The following is a 20,626-nucleotide window of genomic DNA, read 5'->3' as shown; positions in this document are numbered from 1 at the left end:
TACTTCTGAACATAAAAGGAAGTCTGTTTTACTCTATTAGTAAAATCACCAACTACTCAGGATCATAGACAAGCAACATTAGTACATTAAATAGGAAATAGTATTAAAATGGAACCCTTAAAACTCCTTTAGAAACAAGGTAGGCTGATTGTTCTCAATTGGCAAAGCTCACCTTTAGGTCATTGGGTTATAAACAGAAATGGAGGTTAAACAGGATACAACTCGGTACATAGAGGACACAGCTAGAAGGTAGCTAAAGTTTGCATCAAATTAGTCTTGAGAACAGAACAATTCTGGGGTTCTCAGATTAGAATTAATTCAGCACCTTCTGATTTTTTCTTAACCTTCACCACATGAATAGAACTTCCAAAATCTCCAACTGAATGTGGACACGGTAATGTCAAGATCCTTTCCATAAGAAATCATATGTGACTCAAATTTCTGAGATAAATGAAAACCTCAGAAAAATAACTGACTTATTTCAATAAGTCAACACAATTTATAATTTCCAGGTTTTAAAAATCACATGAAATGTATTTCACTTTAAGATAATTCAAGCAAAAAAAGAAAACTGAAACAAAAGGCAAAGTATTGATAACAGTAAAAGCTAGATGATGAATGCATATGTGCTTACTATACTATACCCTCTACTTTTATATACAGTTGAAACTTTTTCATTTAAAAATTTTTTAAACTTTAAAAGTGCAAAGTTGTTTGTGAATCTGCTTTCGTAGAAAAAATCTATACAACTTTGATAAGAAAAAATTAAAACACTTCTTAGGCTGATCATTTTGGTATATATTTAAAAAGTGACATTTTTCACCATGTTCTGACAATGAAAACTTTCCTTCCTTCCTTCTGAATCTCACTCTACAGCCTGAAACTCATTTATACAAACTGCAAATACGCAGTAAGCTGCATAAATTGGGTGCTTTACTTGAAGGACCCAAATAAACTGTACACACACACGCACACACACACACACACATATATATATATATATTTCTTTTTTTTTACTTTGAAACTCTTTCCTTTATGGCTAGTCATTGACCACACTATTTATTTTTTTAAGAGCTTTTCTTTTTCTTAGTAAGATCAGCATCTTCCTTCATTTAAAAATCTTACTTTGTCAGGAACACTGTTACAGTTGTATACAACATTGAACAGAGCTAGTTTACTTTCTGTATTTGATGAACAATAGAGAACCTGAACCTATTAAAGTCATATATTTAATTGTTCCAACATGCTACCTTATTCTAACCAAGGTTCGCATGCTATAGAATGTCAAAGAATACATTTATAGCTTTCTTTGTCATGATTCCTTTTGATATTAAGCTAAAAGAATTTATAAGAAAAAAGAATTACCTGATTCTTAACTTGAAACCATCTGAATTCTTTCCACGACATATTTAGATTCAAAATTAAAAGAAAAAATAAACATTTAATCATATTCCCTGTAAGATTTTTTCAGAGCACAAAACTTTGGAGCTTTCAGAGACAGGCAGATGTTGTGCATGAAACATGTTTAAAAAAAATTAAGACTTAGAAAAAATAAGAATCATGAACAAAATCTTTGGTCACAAGAGTGAAAGATGTGTGCCTGTACAGATGTTATAACTATTTTCATGATAAATACTAACCTTCACTACAGGAATTTAGCAGCACACTTTAATTTGGATTTGAAAATTTAACATAAATTTTCTAACTTTGACAATAGCTGCCTAATATTTCAGTTTTATACACTATTTCCAGGTTTTGCCTTCAAAATGAACCTAGTGGACTTTTTCATTTTTAAAAGTTATATTCCAGATCCTGTAGGCTAAAACCAGTTTTTGACTTGATTTTTAAGGAATTTGACCATAATAAATGGGATTTTTAGTAAATATTTGATGGCTGATTGGCAATGATAAAAAGGCAGTTTTATGTAAAAATTAATCCTCACTTTTTTCCATTTCTCTTTTATTATATTTGAATATTTAAACTATTTAAAAATGACAAAGACTTTTTACCCTATTTTGAATATTTTACCCTATTTTACTCCTATGAATCAATTAAAAAAAAAGTCAAAAGAATGGATACCATGCCACCATGCCTTTAGTCTCCACATCATCAACACTGTAAACCAGAAATGTTTACCTTCTATTATCACTGTCACGTGTGACTCAGAAGCCCAAGAGCACACAGAATGGAAAGATTTCTGATATCACAGTTCTTAAATTGGGTGAAATTGTTAACTCACACGTACAGATGTCGTATTTAAAGGGTCTCACACCAAGTTGAACAAATTCATTAAGCCATACAGTAAAAGATACAGTTTTTGAAGAAGAAAAACATATCAGCTCCTTAACATCACTATCAAAAAGTACAGTCCTCGGTTCCTTTGTGAACATAACAAACAAAAACTTTTAAGTTAAAACATACTGGAACTCAAACCAGAGTAAGAATGTTACTTTTAAATTCAATGAGTTATATATTTTTCTGCAAATTATTTTCTTCTGGAATTGAAAATTAATGTTTATTTATCTATTAATACTTCGATAAAAGGCATAATTCCTTTGTACTGAACATGAGGTAATTTTTGTCCTTTAATCGTAAACACCATCAGAAACTCTGGAGCACAGAAATCTCAGCTAGTGACGTGAGGACACGGTCAAGTGTAAGGATTATATAGCTATATTCATGCTTAATGAGAAGAAAACATCCAATAAGGCTGATATGCCACTGTTTGTGAGAATGTAAACTTTGTCTTGACAGAGCCAAAACAATGACTTAAGGTGACCTTCATTTTCCATCACCCATATCCCTGGCAAAACAAATTTTAAAAAATGAATAAGTTATAGACAAGTTTCTATTTCTACTGGCTAAAACCCTTTACAGTTTGCTGGATTAAATGTATCCTATTACCCATATGTGATGACAAGTCACTTGCAGAGAACCTTCAAATTATTCAGGATTTTTGTCCACTGGGAGAATAACATTCTGTTTTTAGCAATGAGTATCTATGACCTTCACCTTTGCTTTTAAAATGAAACTCTGCAGATATAGAGCCTTTAGTACTTATTTCAGAACCATCGAGAATCCCAAAGTGAACGTCTTAATAACTTACGATTCCAAACAGTCAATAGTCCTGCTTTGAGGTGGGGTTCATGTTTTGAAAAGAGACTGCCTAGTCTGTTTAAAATCAAAATGGTTCTTGATCTGATGAATTACTCCTCAGAGAATAATGTAAATAAAATATACTCAGAATAACATTATTAATATAAACATACCTGAACCGGAGTCAAATTTGGTTTCTGACCTGCAAAGGGAAAGAAATTTTTTACAATGTAAAACTTGCTTATTAAACAGTAACTTAAGAAGGGGGAAAGATGTAATAGTTACAGATTTCAGTACATTGGTCAACAAGTAAGATAGCTTTTTAAAATGTAAATACGTATTTATTTTAACCATTTTAAGTGCATGTATAACCTTAGGTCCTCTAAACATGTATATATCCATAGAGATGGCACAGTATGGAAAAGACATTAACTTTTCAGCATTTTTTTGAGAGAGAAAGAGACTAAATTTTGTAAAACAAACAAAAAAAAAGGCAGCAAACCTTTACAGATTAACTTTTCAGTAATATATAAAGCAACTTAAAAAACTCTCAAATTTTAAATTATCCTTTTTACTTATTATTAAAGATTTTCAATTATTCAAAATCAAGTAATTTTTCACTAAGTTCTTCACAGAGTAAATGAACCTAGTAACCCCATACATTTAATAAGAAGGAGAAAAAAAAATCTGAGCCCTTGTGGGAACCTGATGTTTCAGATATAGGTTAATACTGGTTGTAAATTCAGAAGCCTTTGAAGCTCTCAGTCTGGCTGTGGGAAAACTTCTGTTGGGTAATTACTCTCAAGATGCTGCTGATGTGCTGTCAAGCAGAATTAACCCTGTGACTAGGCCTATCTACACAAGCTACTATAAGACAGCATTGTCTATATCTAGCTCTCAAACCAATTAGTGGGCATGCTCCAGTTGGATTTATATCACACATTAACAATCAATAGTATATATGTTCACAGCTGCCACAGCAAGATACAAGAACCGACCAGCAGGAGTCCTGTTAAAGGATGTTACATTGACAGAGAAGTTTTTTTTTTTTTTTTTTTTTTTTTCCTGGGGAAATGTAGTTAACTAAGTGGGAAAGGAGATTTCTTTGAAATTACGCCAGGGTACCAAAGCACTTTTGGAAGTGGTGGCTTTCTTTACCTAAATTAGCTTCAAGAAAAGTCATCAAAGGAGGAAAGGGGAAAGGATAAGCAAGAAACAGGTTCCTTTGACATAAAAATTCGTTTTCTCAAGTATTCCCAAATAAAGTTTCAGCTGAGGCTTCAACAAAGTCAATAATCATAAACACAAAAAAAGGATTATTACAACCATGGTTATCAACAGCCACGGCTGTAATCCAGGCTCATACCTGTCTCAAACCCTGGCCCCACTGTCGTCCTCAGCTCGATCCTTTTCTCAGGTGCCCCTGATTCCTGTTTCAGGTGCAAACCTTCTTTTACCTTTTGTCCTCTCCTCTTCTGGAAAGCCTGGCATCATGCCCACTTCTTTGTTTCCCACATCTCTGGGCATAACTCTAAACGGCAACACTCACCACACATTGTCCTGCTGGTCTCCTTGCCTGTCTTCTCCACTAGACTATGCCTTGCTAGAGTCCTCGGCCACAGCATCGGCCTAGTGCCTGGTGCGTATGCCTATAACGGGAAATGTCTGTATGTCAACAAATGTCTATAAAGGGAAATCCCTGCCTCCCCATGCATCCTGTGTAAGAGGTGCTCCTCCTGCTAACATTACCTACACTCATGTCCGAAAGGGCACTCTGTCATCTCCCCTGAAACCAGACTAGAGCAATTGCTCCTTCTTCCTGTTAAATCTTCAATATCTGAGTCTCCCCAGGTTCCTCCTCCCTTATGTATAGAAGAGCTCCAGAATTAACTTAAAACCCTCCTTCAAGCCTGTGTCATACTCTTGTTATCCCTTTTTCTTCCTGGCTTTACAAGCGAGTATACTGAGAGGATAGACTCTAACCTTTACTGCACATCTTCCTTTCCTGACCTCCCAACATAGTTACTCTGTGAACCACGAGGATCTGTCCTTGCTAAGTTTTCTCAATGGCTTCCTAATACCTAACCCAACAGCCCTGTTACAGTCCCCACTTTACTAAGCCTCTCTCCCACTAAAATCCTGCCTGAACATTGTGCTGTGACCTCAAATGCCACACGTACTAAACTGAATTCATTTTCTTTTCCCTCAAATATAATTCTCCTGCTATATTTCCTATCCTTTTGAGCCAGAAATGATGATGCTATTCTAGTTTTCTTCTGTACCCCCAGTATCTAACTAGTCACCCAAACCTGTTGATTGTACTACCTTCCCCCTCCTCTCTATCCTCATTTTTACCACCTTTAGGCCTATCTAGGGCTTCCCTGGTGCCTCAGAAGGTAAAGAATCTATCTGTCATGTGGGAGACCAGAGTTTGATCCCTGGGTCAGGAAGATCCCCTGGAGAAGAGAAAAGCAACCCACTCCAGTATTCTTGCCTGAAGAATTCCATGGACAGAGGAGTTTTGCCAGCTATAGTCCATCGGGTTGCAAACAGTCGGACATGACTGAGCAACTAACACTTTGGCTCAGTCATCTCATAACCAGTATCCTGCCTCTCTTCCAACTCATCATCTAATCAGCTGCCAGGTGTTTTCCAAATATTAATCTGATCACATTATCACCACCACCCAACAACTGTGCAGAATTTTTCCAAACTTAAATCACAAGTTGACCCATGAGTGGATTATACAATTAATTTAGTGGATTATGACTAGTATTTTTTTTTAATGAAGTAGAACAGAGATAGATGCATCCCATATTGAGAGCATGTGCAGTTTTGTATAACTTTTAGGTAGAAGTGCATGCATTTGTGTGTGTATGTGTGTGTTTTCACGCATATGCATACTAGCCAGTTACTAGCCTTACAAACAGAGAAGGCAATGGCACCCCATCCAGTACTCTTGCCTGGAAAATCTCATGGACAGAGGAGCCTGGTAGGCTGCAGTCCATGGGGCCACTAAGTCGGACACGACTGAGCGACTTCACTTTCACTTTTCACTTTCATGCACTGGAAAAGGAAATGGCAACCCGCTCCAGTGTTCTTGCCTGGAGAATCCCAGGGACGGTGGAGCCTGATGGGCTGCCGTCATGGGGTCGCACAGAGTCGGACATGACTGAAGCGACTTAGCAGCAGCAGCAGCAGCCTTATAAATGAGCAAAGAACATCTGCTCTGGCCTTCCTCTGGCTGCACTCTCCTCTCCACCAGGCAAGGAGTCTCTTATTCCCCTGGAAGCTCCAAGTACCAAAGTCCTCAGCATTTTCGGCCCAGATTGCCCTGAGCTGACTTCCTCAGCCTATGTGGATCTTTTACAGTCAACTTGTGCTACTACTGTGTGTGTGTCTCCAGCTCAAGCAGAGGCCAAAGGCTGCTCCTTGAAGGATGGAGTTTGAACCTGAGGGCAGAAGGAAGGGGAAACAAAGAGGGCAGAGCAAAATGCTTTTCCTATTCTTCCACATTCCTGCTCAGAGAATTCTTCATTCAAACCCTCCTGTGAGAGTGGAGAGCTGGGAGAATCAAGAAGCCAGGGGTTACACCTTAGGCCAGACTGTCACAGTCTTGATGGCCTTGGAACTGGGGGCCTGGCTGGTGGGAATGGAGAGTGGGGAGGAGTATAGACCCTGTGGCAGAAATGAAAGAGTCTCTCCCTCAATGAAGAAGAAAAGAAAGGTTTTTCTCTTACGGATTGCATAACCATTGGAAGAGAAGGTTAAGGGAAGCTTCTCCTCCCCTCCCACTTGGCCTGGTTACCATTACCTCTGCATTTCCCCAGGCTGAATAACAGTCTTTTGGTGGAAGACAAGTTTATTTAAAATCTGCTCTCTCCTAGGGCTTCCCTGCCAGTCCAGTGGTTAAAAACCCGCACTTCCATTGCTGAGGCACAGGTTCAATCCCTGGTCAGGGAACTAAGATCCTACATGCCCCATAGCTATAAAATAAATAAATAAAAATAAACTTAATAAAATAAAGTTTGCACTGTTTTCAATTACTTGATATCAGTGATTCTACAAACCATTTTCACTGTTTTTGTTACAAGGTTTATCTGTCAAGGTAGGTTAGCAAACTTTTCTAACAGTTTATTGCCTTGACTTATAACTTTTAAATAATTAGCTGTATTGTATCCCCACTTGTTCTCCTGCCCAGGCCCTGCATATGTTGGGGCCAGGCCTAGTAATGAGCCATCATGTAGAAAAGTATGTCTTACAATGGGTCACAGACAAAAACATTGAAAAACGACTGACCTAAGGACACCAAATTTACCCTCCTCTGCATGGGGTATAAGGGGCCCACCATGATCTGGTTCTCCTGTCCCACCTGTAATCCTGCCTCAAATCCACCTCTAAACTGTAGCCTTCACTCTCACCGAATCCAACAATTGCCGTACTATTTCACAGCCTTCATCCAGTATCCTCAGTTTAGAACACCTTTCCTCCAGCTCATCACTGACAAATGTTTACTCCATAGACTCGCCTCAGTCCCGGCAGCAGCCTGCCTGCCTCTGTCTCCTCCTAGAGGTTCTTGCTTACCTTCAGTAACTCCATGGTTTGGGTCCTGGCATAGGAAACTGTGCCCCTCCCCCCCGCCCCCTGCTATGTGGCACTGACACCAAGCCCAGCAGGGTCTCTTCATGTTCCCAGCACTGAGCACAGCATCTGGTATTTAACAGTTATTAAATAGGTGTAGCAGGGGACTTCTCTGGTGGTCCAGTGGTTAGGACTCCATACTTCCACTGCAGGGATGCTGGTTTGATCCCTGGTCAGGGAACTAAGATCTGCTATGCCAAAAAAAAAAAATTCTTGAACTGAATAAAAATGAAAATACAACATATCAACTTTAAAAATTATATGGGAAAAGTGACAATTTTTTAAATGTGTAGCAGGAATTAACACTTGAACAAATGAATCTGTAAATTAACAGAGGACCAAAAACAAGATATAGTAACCAAAAACTCTATAAAATGCCTCATTTGCAATACGAAAAATCATGCCAAGAACTGTTATTCCCAGACCATTTTATCTCCTTCAGAGAAAGCTGGTCAACATGCAAAAAACACACATAATGTACAGAAACATTTTCACAAACTAATTAATGACTTTAAGTATCAGCTTAAAAAAATACTTTCAGAATTCTCAGGCACAGTACTGCACCTTCAAAAAGCCACAACTAGGACTTCCCTGGTGGTTCAATGGCTAAGACTTGAACTCCCAATGCAGTGGGCCTGGGTTCAATCCCTGGTCAGGGAATTAGATCCCACATTCCAAAACTTAAGATTCTGAGTTCCATAACTAAGACTTGACACAGCCAAATAAATAAATAAAAATAAATATTTTTAAAAATCCACAACTATTCTAATAATAATTAAAATATGATAATAAAAGTGACCACTATCAGTTTTGGGGTTAGAGAAAACTGGGTCTATGGTATAAGTTAATTTAATTTCTATTGAATTTTACATATACACATACATACACAGAGAAACAAAGCACTCCTCTATCATACTATGGACTCTGATCACCTCTATTCATAAATCCTCTTTAAGAAAGTAAATAAAATATAAACTGTGACATTGTACAGGAGACAGGTATCAAGACCATCCCCAAGAAAAAGAAATGCAAAAAAGCAAAATGGCTGTCTGAGGAGGCCTTACAAAGAGCTACAAAAAGAAGAGAAATGAAAGGCAAACGAAAAAAGGAAAGATATACCCATTTGAATGCAGTGTTCCAAAGAATAGCAAGGAAAGATAAACCTTCCTCAGTGCTCAGTACAAAGAAACAGAGGAAAACAAAAGAATGGGAAAGACTAGAGATCTCTTAATGAAAATTAGAGATACCAAGGGACCATTTCATGCAAAGATGGGCTTGATAAAGGACAGAAATGGTATGGACCTAACAGAAGCAGAAGATATTAAGAAGAGGTGGCAAGAATACACAGAAGAACTATACAAAAAAGATCTTTATGACCCAGATAATCACGATGATGTGATCACTGACCTAGAGCCAGACATCCTGGAATGTGAAGTCAAGTGGGCCTCAGGAAATATCACTATGAACAAAGCTAGTCGAGGTGATAGAATTCCAGTTGAGCTACTTAAGATGATGCTGTGAAAGTGCTGCACTCAATATGTCAACAAATTTGGAAAACTCAGCAGTGGCCACAGGACTGGAAAAGGTCCATTTTCATTTCAATCCCAAAGAAAGGCAATGCCAAAGAATGCTCAAATTACCACAGAATTGCACTCATCTCACACGCTAGTAAAGTAATGCTCAAAATTCCCCAAGCCAGGCTTCAACAGTACGTGAACCGTGAACTCTCAGATGTTCAAGCTGGTTTTAGAAAAGGTAGAGGAACAAGAGATCAAATTGCCAACATCCGCTGGATCATGGAAAAAGCAAGGGAGTTCCAGAAAAACATCTATTTCTGCTTTATTGACTATGCTAAAGGCTTTGACTGTGTGGATCACAATAAACTGTGGAAAATTCTTCAAGAGATGGGAATATCAGACCACCTGACCTGCCTCTTGAGAAATCTGTATGCAGGTCAGGAAGCAACAGTTAGAACTGGACATGGAACAACAGACTGGTTCCAAATAGGAAAAGGAGTATGTCAAGGCTGTATATTATCACCCTGCTTATTTAACTTATATGCAGAGTACTTCATGAGAAACGCTGGACTGGATGAAGCACAAGCTGGAATCAAAACTGCTGGGAGAAATATCAATAACCTCAGATAGATGACACCACCCTTATGGCAGAAAGCAAAGAACTAAAGAGCTTCTTGATAAAAGTGAAAGAGGAGAGTGAAAATGTTGGCTTAAAACACAACATTCAGAAAACTAAGATCATGGCATCTGGTCTCATCATTTCACAGCAAATAGACGGGGAAACAGTGGAAACAGTGACAGACTTTATTTTCTTGGGCTCCAAAATCACTGAAGATGGTGACTGCAGCCATGAAATTAAAAGATGCTTACTCCTTGGCAGAAAAGTTCATATTCAAAAGCAGATACATTATTTTGCCAACAAAGGTCTGTCTAGTCAAAGCTATGTTTTTTCCAGTAGTCATGTACAGATGTAAGAGTTGGACTATAAAGAAACCTGAGTGCAGAAGAATTGATGCTTTTGAACTGTGGTGTTGGAGAAGACTCTTGAGAGTCCCTTGGACTGCAAGGAGAGCCAACCAATCCATCCTAAAGGAGACCAGTCCTGAATATTTATTGGAAGGACAGATGCTGAAGCTGAAACTCCAATACTTTGGCTATCTGATGCAAAGAACTGACTCATTTAAAAAGACCCTGATGCTGGGAAAGATTGAAGGTGGGAGGAGAAGGGTACAACAGCAAATGAGATGGTTGGATGGCATCACCGACTCAATGGACATGAATTTGAGTAAACTCCAGGAGTTGGTGATGGACAGGGAGGCCAGGGGTGCTGTGATTCATGGGGTCGCAAAGAGTCAGACACGACTGAGTGACTGAACTGACTGACTGAAAATATAGATAGGAACAAAGAAAAGTGTGAAAAAAGAACTCACATAAATACATATAATACAGGAAAGACAAAGAGGGGTGTTCATTCATTCATTCCAAACACATTCCTTATGTGCTTATTTTCATTCATATACTATCCTGCATGGTAGGAATACAAAGATGTATAAAGTAAGGTTGTATGAGGTATAAGATACATGAATATAATCGTGTCTCCACAGAGACACATTTCACTCCTTGATTATATACTTATATCTAAGCTTAAAGCTATTCAACCAGTTCTTTTGGCAACTGCAGAAAGACGGTGAATATAGCCCCAACGTTGCTATCATCCAGTATCCATTCTCCCCTTTATTATTTTGGAAATAGAATCTCTGAATTTTAGATGGGCACATGGCTACTGAGGTAAGACAATTTTTCTACACTATTTCCCACTTCTCTTATAGCTAGTTTTGACCATGGAACTAAGTTCGTGTCAAAAGGATGCAAGGAGAAGCATTATGAGTTATGCCATTGAAGTGAAATTCTGCGCTTCTTCCCACTGGCAGAAGCATCGATTGTTTCCTGGAGCTAAAGCAGCCATTCCTAGATCATGAGAGAGAGTCGGATAGTGGGGCACCGGCCTTTGGCTGATGGTACACACTCTGGCAGCACCATGTCAATCCCAAATGATTACCGTGTTTAAGCTATTCTTATTTTGGAGTCTTGTCAGAGCAGTTATAATAGTACCACACTAAAAAAAAAAAAAGGCTTAAACTAAAACTTTTGAATTTTTAAACCTAAAATGTTTTTATGAATTTTAAAACCATAAAAGGCAGATGGTAGAAAAATTTAAGTATCATTATCGTTTTTTAAATAATTAAAATATATAACATATGCATTCTTTTGATAATAAAGTTGTAGATTTTCAAAAGAAGGCAGTTTTAGTCATAGATCAGAGCTCTATAGTCCTGAACAAGTTTATAAAACGACTGTTCTCTATTTACAGAAAATAACCCAGTATCTGGGCTTCCCTGGTGGCTCATTGTTAAAGAATTTGCCTGTAACGCAGGAGATGCAGGAGATGCCAGTTTGATCACTGGGTCAGGAAGATCCCCTGGAGGAAGGCATGGTAACCCACTTCAAGGCAATATACTCTTGCCTGGAGAATCCCAAGGACAGAGGAGCCTGGCAGGCTACAGTCCATAGGGTCACAAAGAGTTGGGCATGACTGAAGCGACTGAGTGCACAAAACCCAGTATCTATGAAAGCTCTACGTGTATTGAAGTCAAGTTATTATTTTAAAATTTTTACTGTCGCTTATGAGGAATCCATGAAAGTCTCCACTGCTCTTTGCTTACTTTCAATTGTATTGAAAAAATTTAAATGGGACTCATGTCAGTATGAACTACAAGTTAATGAAGTCAATGTTTCAAAAGGTTTCAGACATGTAGAATGAGGATGCTGTTCATATTATTTTTAATGGGTGTCAACTAAAGATTGTAGCTGCAGAAAGTTATTAGAGGGAAGGAGTAGGAGGGGCAGACTGATTTTTGCCTGGGTATTTTACACGGCAACTCCATACCAAGGATTTTCCAGGACAATCCAAGGCTAATAACCCATCCTGTTGTCCCTCATAAAGTATAGACATCAGAAATCCCAATATTTCAGGATCCTACTTATAAGTCCAAGAATTTCTTCTTACCCCTACAAGTAATTCAAAGGCTTTCCTCAGACCAGAGGCTAGTAATAGGTGGCAGTGAACATTCATGCTCCTCTTTCAGTTACATAAACACAGGATGCGTCCTCTCCTGGGAAAGCTCTCTCTTCCTCCCCTCACCCACTCCAGTATCTCTTAACCCCTCCGCCTACTTAACTCCTCAAGCTTTCTCCATTATTAGCTTAATTATCAGTTCTTTGAAGACAAGTGGCCAGACTAGATTAAATCTCTAGAGTTTCTACTTTTACAGCACCAGTCACTCCTTTGCACTCATCAGAGTTGAAATTCATTCTACCTTTGTTCATGGAGTTATTTGATCACACTAAAAGAGTTCGATAATTGTGGCGGACACGACCCGTTATGGATGTAATCGCCAGTCGCCCTCTTCTCTGATAACAGAGTTGAAGTTTTTGAAGGGTGCTAAAAATGTGACCACCTCAGGACCGAATCATTATTAGGTTTAGCCAACTGTGGCAATTCTAAACTCCTTCTGTCAGGGACTGGTTCAAGGACAGGCGTGGAGGCCAGCTGTGAGCAGTGACAGGTGCAGGGAAGCCTGCGCAGGATACTTCTTGGTTAGGTTTTCCCTCATGAGAAGGACTGGGGTGATTTAGGGAGAGAGCCCCTTTCCTACACTCTCCCTGCTTCCTGCCTTTGGAGTTATTATGTGAGGATATGACACTTAGAACTGCTGTGGCAACCCTGTAACCAGGAGGAAAAGACCAAGAAAATTGTAGAAATGCCAAGCCAGAACTCTGATGTCACTCCGATTTCAAAACAGTTTTTCTCTAGAGTTCCTGCTGAGTTAGAAAGCCAAGTCGGGCATTGTGAGGCCATTTTTGTGTGGGTATTTCTGTTACTTTTAACCCAACATATTCTAACTGATATTGCTACCATAGCAGTACTAGGTCATGAACTATCTACTTACTGTGTTTAAAGCTTAGGCCTCTATGTTATATTTTGATATATTTTTTTATATTTTGATAACAATGATGCTATAAAACACAAAAGACAGATAATATGCAAAAAGAAAACAAAATGAACTTAAATGTTTAAAGACATGTTAGCTACCACAACTAAAAACAAAGAGATAAAAATAAAAGGTACCCATTAACTACATGCCTAATTTTTTTAACTAAAAAAAATATAAATTAAGAAACCAGAGATTTAGAAATTAAACTGGTAATCATGAGCAGAAGAGCAAGATAGTTCCTCCTACGTTGTTGTTAGAAGATCTCTGACATGAGCCTGTTACTGAGAATGCTCAGGCTGAGTGCAGCTACAATTCTTCATTTTTCACTCTCACTGAGCACTGTAATTACTGCAGACAACACAGCTGTATAAATTCCTACTCCCCATGACACAGTTCTGCTTCCCCTGTACTGTTTTTGTCTCTTATCTTAACCAGATCTTAGCATTTTCACTGGGATCACTGCCACCTTGGTAACCTGGAGACTTTACACAGCAGTAATATAGTCTATGAAGTGCTTAATACTGAGGTAACAATAATGGAAAAGGTAGCCAATGGAGACAGACAGATCAGAGCCCAGTTCTAGGTCTTCCACTTTCTATCCTATGTGATTTTCGAGAAGTTCATCACACTCTACATCTTGCTTTCACTAACTACAGAATGGCAGCAATGTATCTACACTTTAAAAAGTTTTGTATAGGTTATATGGGGCTACCCTGGTGGCTCAGACAGTAAATAATCTGCCTGCAGATTCTGGAGGCAGGATACCTGGGTTTGATCCCTGGGTCTGGAAGATCCCTGGAGAAGGGAATGGCTACCCACTCCAGTATTCTTGCCTGCAGAATTCTATGGACAGAGGAGCCTGGTGGGCTACAGTCCATGGGGTCACAAAGAGCTGGACATGACTGAGCAACCAACACATACATAGGTTAAATGATAGGATACTATAAAATGCCTAGGTCAGGTCCTAGCATGTATGAAAATCTGAAAAAGGGTAGCAATAAGGGGACTTTCCTGATGGTACAGTGGATAAGAATCTGCCTGCCAGTGTAGGCAGATCGAACACAAGTTCGATCCCTGGACCAGGAAGATCCCACGTGCTTTGGAGTAACTAAGCCCGTGAGCCACAACTACCGAGCCTGCACTCTGGAGCCTGCGTGCTGCAACTACTGAAGTCTGTGCACTTAGAGCCCATGCTCGCAACGAGAGAAGCCACCACAGTGAGACCAGGCACCACAACAAAGAGCAGCCCCCACCACAGAGAAAGCCCATGCCCAGCAACAAAGACCCAGCAGAGCAGAATTTTTACAAAAGAAGTCTAAATTTAAAACTTAAAAAATGGTAGCAATAGTATTAAAGCTTGTGGCTACAAGTACAAATAGTATTTTAACAAGTAAAAACAAAATACTATACTATAAAAAGAAAGAATGCATTATGCTGATAGATGGGCTTCCCTGGTGGCTCAGCAGTAAAGAATCTGCCTGCAATGCAGTAGCCACAGGAGACAAGGGTTCGATCCCTGGGTTGGGAAGATCCCTTGGAGAAGGGATAGGCTCCCCATTCCAATATTGATGGGTTTCCCTAGTGGCTCAGACAGTAAAGAATCTGCCTGCAATGAGGGAGACCTGTGTTTGATACCTGGGTTGGGAAGACCCCCTGGAGGAGGGCATGGCAACCCACTCCAGTATTCTTGCCTGCAGAATCCCATGGACAGAAGAGCCTAGTGGGCTAAAGTCCATAGGGTTGCAAAGAGTCGGACACAACTAAAGCGACATAGTAGCACACACGTACTCTGATAGATATCTTACTTGGGATTTTAATATGAGTGCCAAAACCATGTAGAAAAAAATGAGAAAACAGCAATAAAAATAACTGAAGAAACTGGAAATATTTAAGAGGGAAGACTAATGGAAAATAATATAAATGACTTAATTACACAATATAGAAATTGTGTGTGTGTGTGTTCGCTCAGTCACTCAATCATGTTAACTCTTTGCAGTCCCATGGAGACTACAGCCTGCCATGCTCCTCTGTCCATGGAATTTTCCATTAGCTGGAAATAAAGATGGGTTGCCATTTCCTACTCCAAGTGATCTTCCTGACCCAGGGATCAAATCCGCGTCTCTTGTATCTCCTTCACTGGCAGATGGGCTCTTTACCACTAGCACCACCTAGGAAGCCCTACAGAAATCTTGCGTGCATGCATGCTAAGTCGCTGCAGTCGTGTCCGACTCTTGGCGATCTTATGGACCATAGCCTGCCAGGCTCCTCTGTCCATGGGATCTTCCAGGCAAGAATACTGGAATGGGTTGCCATGCCCTTCTCCAGGAGATCTTCCCGACCCAGCAATTGAACCTAAAATCGAACCTAAAATTGTATCTTTTGCGTTTCCTGCACTAGCAGGTGGGTTCTTTACCACTAGCACCACCTGGGAAGCCCTAGAGAAATCTTATTTGTCCTTAAAACACAAATAAACCATTCTCTAACTAAAAGAGCTGCACAGTGCACTTGAGAGCATACTGGAATACGAATCAGTATTGGATGCTAGTTGGATGCTAGTTCAGCAACCAAGAGGTCATTTAACTTATGAGCTGTATTTTTTTTTATTAGTAAAACGAGACATTTGAAATGAATCAATGCTGCTCCACACAAACTACCCCATGGAGAGGTAAGCTATCTAAATTTTCCTGCAGTTTCCAAGAATGAAAAAGAAAAGAAAAGGAGAGAAGAGAGGGTGGAGGAAAAGTGAGTATGAGGTGATAAAAATTTACCTCTGTAGAACTTGAACCTGCAGATGAATAAGACTGAAAAAAACAATTGTTAAGGTCATTTTGGCTCCCCAGGTTCTATAATTTTCTCTAGGCCATATTGATAACTGCCTTATTTGAATTTCAATATCATTTCCTGTCTGAATGATTTCTAGTACTTAATCATTTAAAATAATCTGTTTCTTGTGTATATTTATATCTGTAGAGAGAACATTGGAGAAGGAAATGGCAACCCACTCCAGTGTTCTTGCCTGGAGAATCCCAGGGACGGGGGAGCCTGGTGGGCTGCCGTCTATGGGGTCGCACAGAGTTGGACTCGGCTGATGCAACTTAGCAACAGCAGCAGAGAGAACAAAGCTTTTAAAGTAAAGATCCTTTAGCTATTGAGAATAAATTCAAAACACTTAAAGTAATAATCAGGGTTAAGGAGAACAGAATATACTTTCACATTAGAAGCAGAATTGTGTCCTTCCAAATTTAATCTGTTGAAGTTTTAAATCCTAGTAATTCAGAATGTGAGTAAATTTGGAAATAGGGCTTTTAAAGAAGTAATTGAGTTAAAATGAAGTCATTCAAGTGGGCCCTAATCCAGTATGACTGGTGCTCTTACGAGAAAAGGAAATTAGGGCACAGGCACACACACAGGGAAGACCACGTGAAGACAGCCACCCACAAGTCAAAGAGAGGAACTGCAAGGGAACCAGCCCTTCTGACACCTGGATCGCAGACTTCTGGCCTCCAGGACAGTGAAACAATACATTTCTGTTGTTCAAACCTCCATCTGTGGTACTTTGTTATGGCAACACTAGCCAACTTCTACATCTCATTTCTTCTTCTGTCAGCCATTTAGCAGCCTGAGACTTCCAATAAAAGCCCCAAACCTAGAAATCAGCTGGAAATAAAAGTGTCTACGGATTTTATACACTTTAACCCATTTCAGGTACAAAATATATTTGATTTACATATTCTTCCTTAGTATTTTTAACCATATTCTGCCAAAGTGTTTCACTGCATTGTGACCATTGGGCAGCTGCTTCTTCACATGAGCAGAGACCACCAGTAAGCACAGCAGAAGATGATAATCAATGGGCTCTTTGTCTTTTTATGTCACTGTGGGAGGATGATTCCAATGGTTCTGCTTGGTCCTTTGACACTGACGCTGTATACGTACTTGTCATATGCTCTCTGGCGCACGAGGTAGACTTGGGGGGGGGTAGTAAAGTTTATTGCTCTACCTCAGTTTTACATATAATATTTGTTTTCTTATTTTCCCTGGAAATTTTCTTTTCTATCCTAGGTTGTAATGAGAAAAAGAATGATAGAATTTTGTGGCTAGCAGATTACTGACAGACACAATAACTGACAGATCCTAAAACTTTAGAGAGACAACAAAAGACACTCAAATAAGAGCAATCCACAGTTGACTTGTATAGAGGCAAAGACTCTAGACATATCAACGGCCTCTGAGAAGATCAACTGTAGATGGATGAAAAGACAAAAGGGGATCAACCTCTACACTTTACAGAATTCTATAGGAGTTCTTTATAGGACAAGCTATATGGTTCATTAGAACCTAACTGCATTGTTGTTTTATAATAGCTTGAGTTATTACAAATATTTTAAAATTTGAGTAATGTTAAGTGATAGCTACAAGTCATAAAATAATCATTTAATTTTCTGTTTAGTAAGACATGTGAGTATATTATTTGATAGAATTATATTTTAAAAATCACTAGTTAATAATCTCAGGTTTAAAATAGATGTTTTAGTTGTCTAAGCAATAAGTTAATCCAATGCCCTTCATTTCTTAGATATCACTGTACACAAACAGAAGAAGCAACACAAAATTGGAAGAAAAAAACCTAAATTAAGAATAAAGAGATCATGGAGAAAAAGATCTGATTTCCATCTTAAGTTTACTCCCTGTTTCTACAAAATTCTGAAATAAGTCATTAGAATTTAAAAAGTCAGTTATGTTTTCCATTTGTAAAGACAGTACCTGCTACTCAACTATTGGGTGTGAGATCAGCTACAAGGATGTATTGTACAACACAAGGAATATAACCAATATGTTGTATTAACTGTAAATGAAATGTAACCTTTAAAAATAGTATAATTTTTTAAAGTAATAATACCTGCTACTCCATACAGTTCTTTGGAACAAAATTAATAATGTATGAAGCACAGGAAAATATTATAGGAATGAATTTTCCTTGAGAATTTTAGGGTTACACAATTCAGTAACTAAACTGAGTATAGGAACTAATTTTCATTAAGAATCTTAAATTCATCCATCATTTCACTTTAAAAAATTTAGCATTTCTATTTGGAGAAATTAAAACTCAAGGACAACTTTCAAGGGAAAAATGGATGATAAAACCTTTGATTCTTTTTTCCATTCATTCACTAAACGTATTTATTGAGCACTGACCATGTACAGGTATTGGTCTAGGCTCTGGGATACAGCAGAGACTAAGAGAGACAAAGTTCTTGCTCTCATGGAGCTCATATTCTGGTAAAGAGAGTCAGGTAGCAAACAACTACACAAGTTAGATGATTTTTCATACAGGCTGAAATAAAGTGTCTTCTGTAGTAAAATCTAGTGGGTGTGGGGTAGAGTTTAGGGGTGAGGTTGGGAGAACTTTTTTAAATAAAGTGGTCAGACCTAGAGATTGTCATACTGAGTGAAATAAGTCAGACAGAGAAGAAATTTCGAATGACATTCCTTATATGTGGAATCTAAAAAGAAATGATACAGGTGAACTTACTTACAAAGCAGAAAGGGACTCATGGACTTAGAGAACAAACGTGGTTGCCAGGGATGGGGAAAGACGAGGGGAAGGGATAGATAAGGAGTTTGGGATGGACATGAACACACTGCTGTATTTAAAATGGATAACCAGCAAGGTCCTACTCTATAATACAAGGAACTCTGCTTAGTAGTATGTGGCAGCCTGGATGGGAGAGGAGTTTAGGGGAGAATGGATACATGTATATGTATGGCTGAATTCCTTCACTGTTCACCTGAAACTATCACAACATTGTTAATAGGCTATACCCCAATACAAAATCAAAAGCTTTTTAAAAAAGAAAATAAAGTAATAAATAAAGTGGCCATAGATATGCTTTAGAAGGATAGGACATTTCTGCTGACACCTAAAGAACGACAAAGAGCCCACATACAATGGAGGTGCAAAATGGAATCTTTAGTAGAGATTCCAAAGGAACGGGCCAATGCAAAAACCAAGCTTGGCATGAAGAAGGAGAAGGAGAAGGAGGGGGAGAGAAAGAGGAATGGGAGAAGAAGACTGTATCTAAAAAGAAGTGAATAAAAGAGAGAAAAGCAAGAGAGGAAATCAGAGTAGATGAGAGCCAGGTCACAACTTTAAAAGCCATTATAAGAAACTGATTTTTGAAGATACAATGATAAATCTTCTGCGTTTTAAAAGAACAAATTAAAATCTGATTTAAATTATTTAAATCCTCACCCTGCTATGTGAGGACTTCCCTGGTAGCTCAGCTGGTAAAGAATCTGCCTGCAATGCAGGAGACCCCAGTTCAATTCCTGGGTCAGGAAAATACCCTGGAGAAGGGATAGGCTACCCACTCCAGTATTCTTGGGCTTCTCTGGTGGCTCAGATGGTGAAGAATCCTCCTTTACCTCCTTTATCGAACCCGGGAGACCTGGGTTCAATCCTGGCTTGGGAAGATCCCCTGGAGGAGGGCATGGCAACCCATTTCAGTATTCTTGCCTGGAGAATCCCATGGACAGAGGAGTCTGGCGGGCTACAGTCCATGGGGTCGCAAAGAGTTGGACACCACTGAGCGACTAAGCACACCTACGTGAAGAATTAACGACAATGGAAAAACAACCAAAGCAGAGAATCCACCTAGCACCCAGATCTTGGTTTTTAATACCATTCTCTAATAAAAGGAACTAGGGCCCCTTGGAGAAATGGCTGATTCTAGGACTGGAGCAGAAAATGTATAAGATAAGCCAGGAACATCAAGTAGTGCCAGAGAGGAAGGAAGGGCTCGAAAATAAACAAGCAAAGAAACAAAAAGCCCTACATTAATGGAGATATGTAAAAGGGATATAGAAGCCATCTGAAAGGCTCCCAATAGCCAAAATTGGAACAAAAATGAGCAACAAAATAACCCAAAGTATAAAATAAATATCCATGAGCCTATATTGATATAAACAAATGATTAAATAAAAAATTAGGGAAAAAGGCACAAATCTCACTTGCAGGGGAATTCCATATAATTTACCCATCAAGATGGGAAGCATAACTCTGTACTCTTTAACTGTGAGCTGTGCATAATATCTTCCTTCCAAAGGGGACAATATGAGAAGGGGGAAACCAAGAGTAACTTCACATGGGGGGAAACCCCATAAATACTCCTCAGCCAAGTGACCAAGTTCAGTATAAAAAAACAGTGTCATGTTGACAGTATGCACCCTTGAAATGAGGTGATGAAACTCTGTCTTCACTTCTGTGATCTTTCCCTAAACCCATAACCTCCATATAATCATTAGAAATGGAGACAA

At 38.9% G+C, this 20,626-nt stretch overlaps 1 protein-coding gene across 4 annotated transcripts in view; it reads right to left on the bottom strand.

Moving 5' to 3' along the window:
- MSRB3 (methionine sulfoxide reductase B3) overlaps nucleotides 1-20,626 on the bottom strand; it is a 176,618-nt gene that overhangs the window by 69,212 nt on the left and 86,780 nt on the right. For all 4 annotated transcript variants that reach the window (XM_025283912.2, XM_006066448.3, XM_006066450.4 and 1 more), the window contains one exon: nucleotides 3,270-3,298. In XM_025283912.2, coding sequence (XP_025139697.1) covers nucleotides 3,270-3,298 — 29 coding nt within the window. The remainder of the gene's footprint in view (nucleotides 1-3,269; nucleotides 3,299-20,626) is intronic.

Source organism: Bubalus bubalis, chromosome 4, assembly GCF_019923935.1.
Source record: "Bubalus bubalis isolate 160015118507 breed Murrah chromosome 4, NDDB_SH_1, whole genome shotgun sequence".
Classification (NCBI taxonomy): Eukaryota; Metazoa; Chordata; class Mammalia; order Artiodactyla; family Bovidae; genus Bubalus; species Bubalus bubalis.
This window is presented reverse-complemented; position numbering and strand designations above follow the sequence as displayed.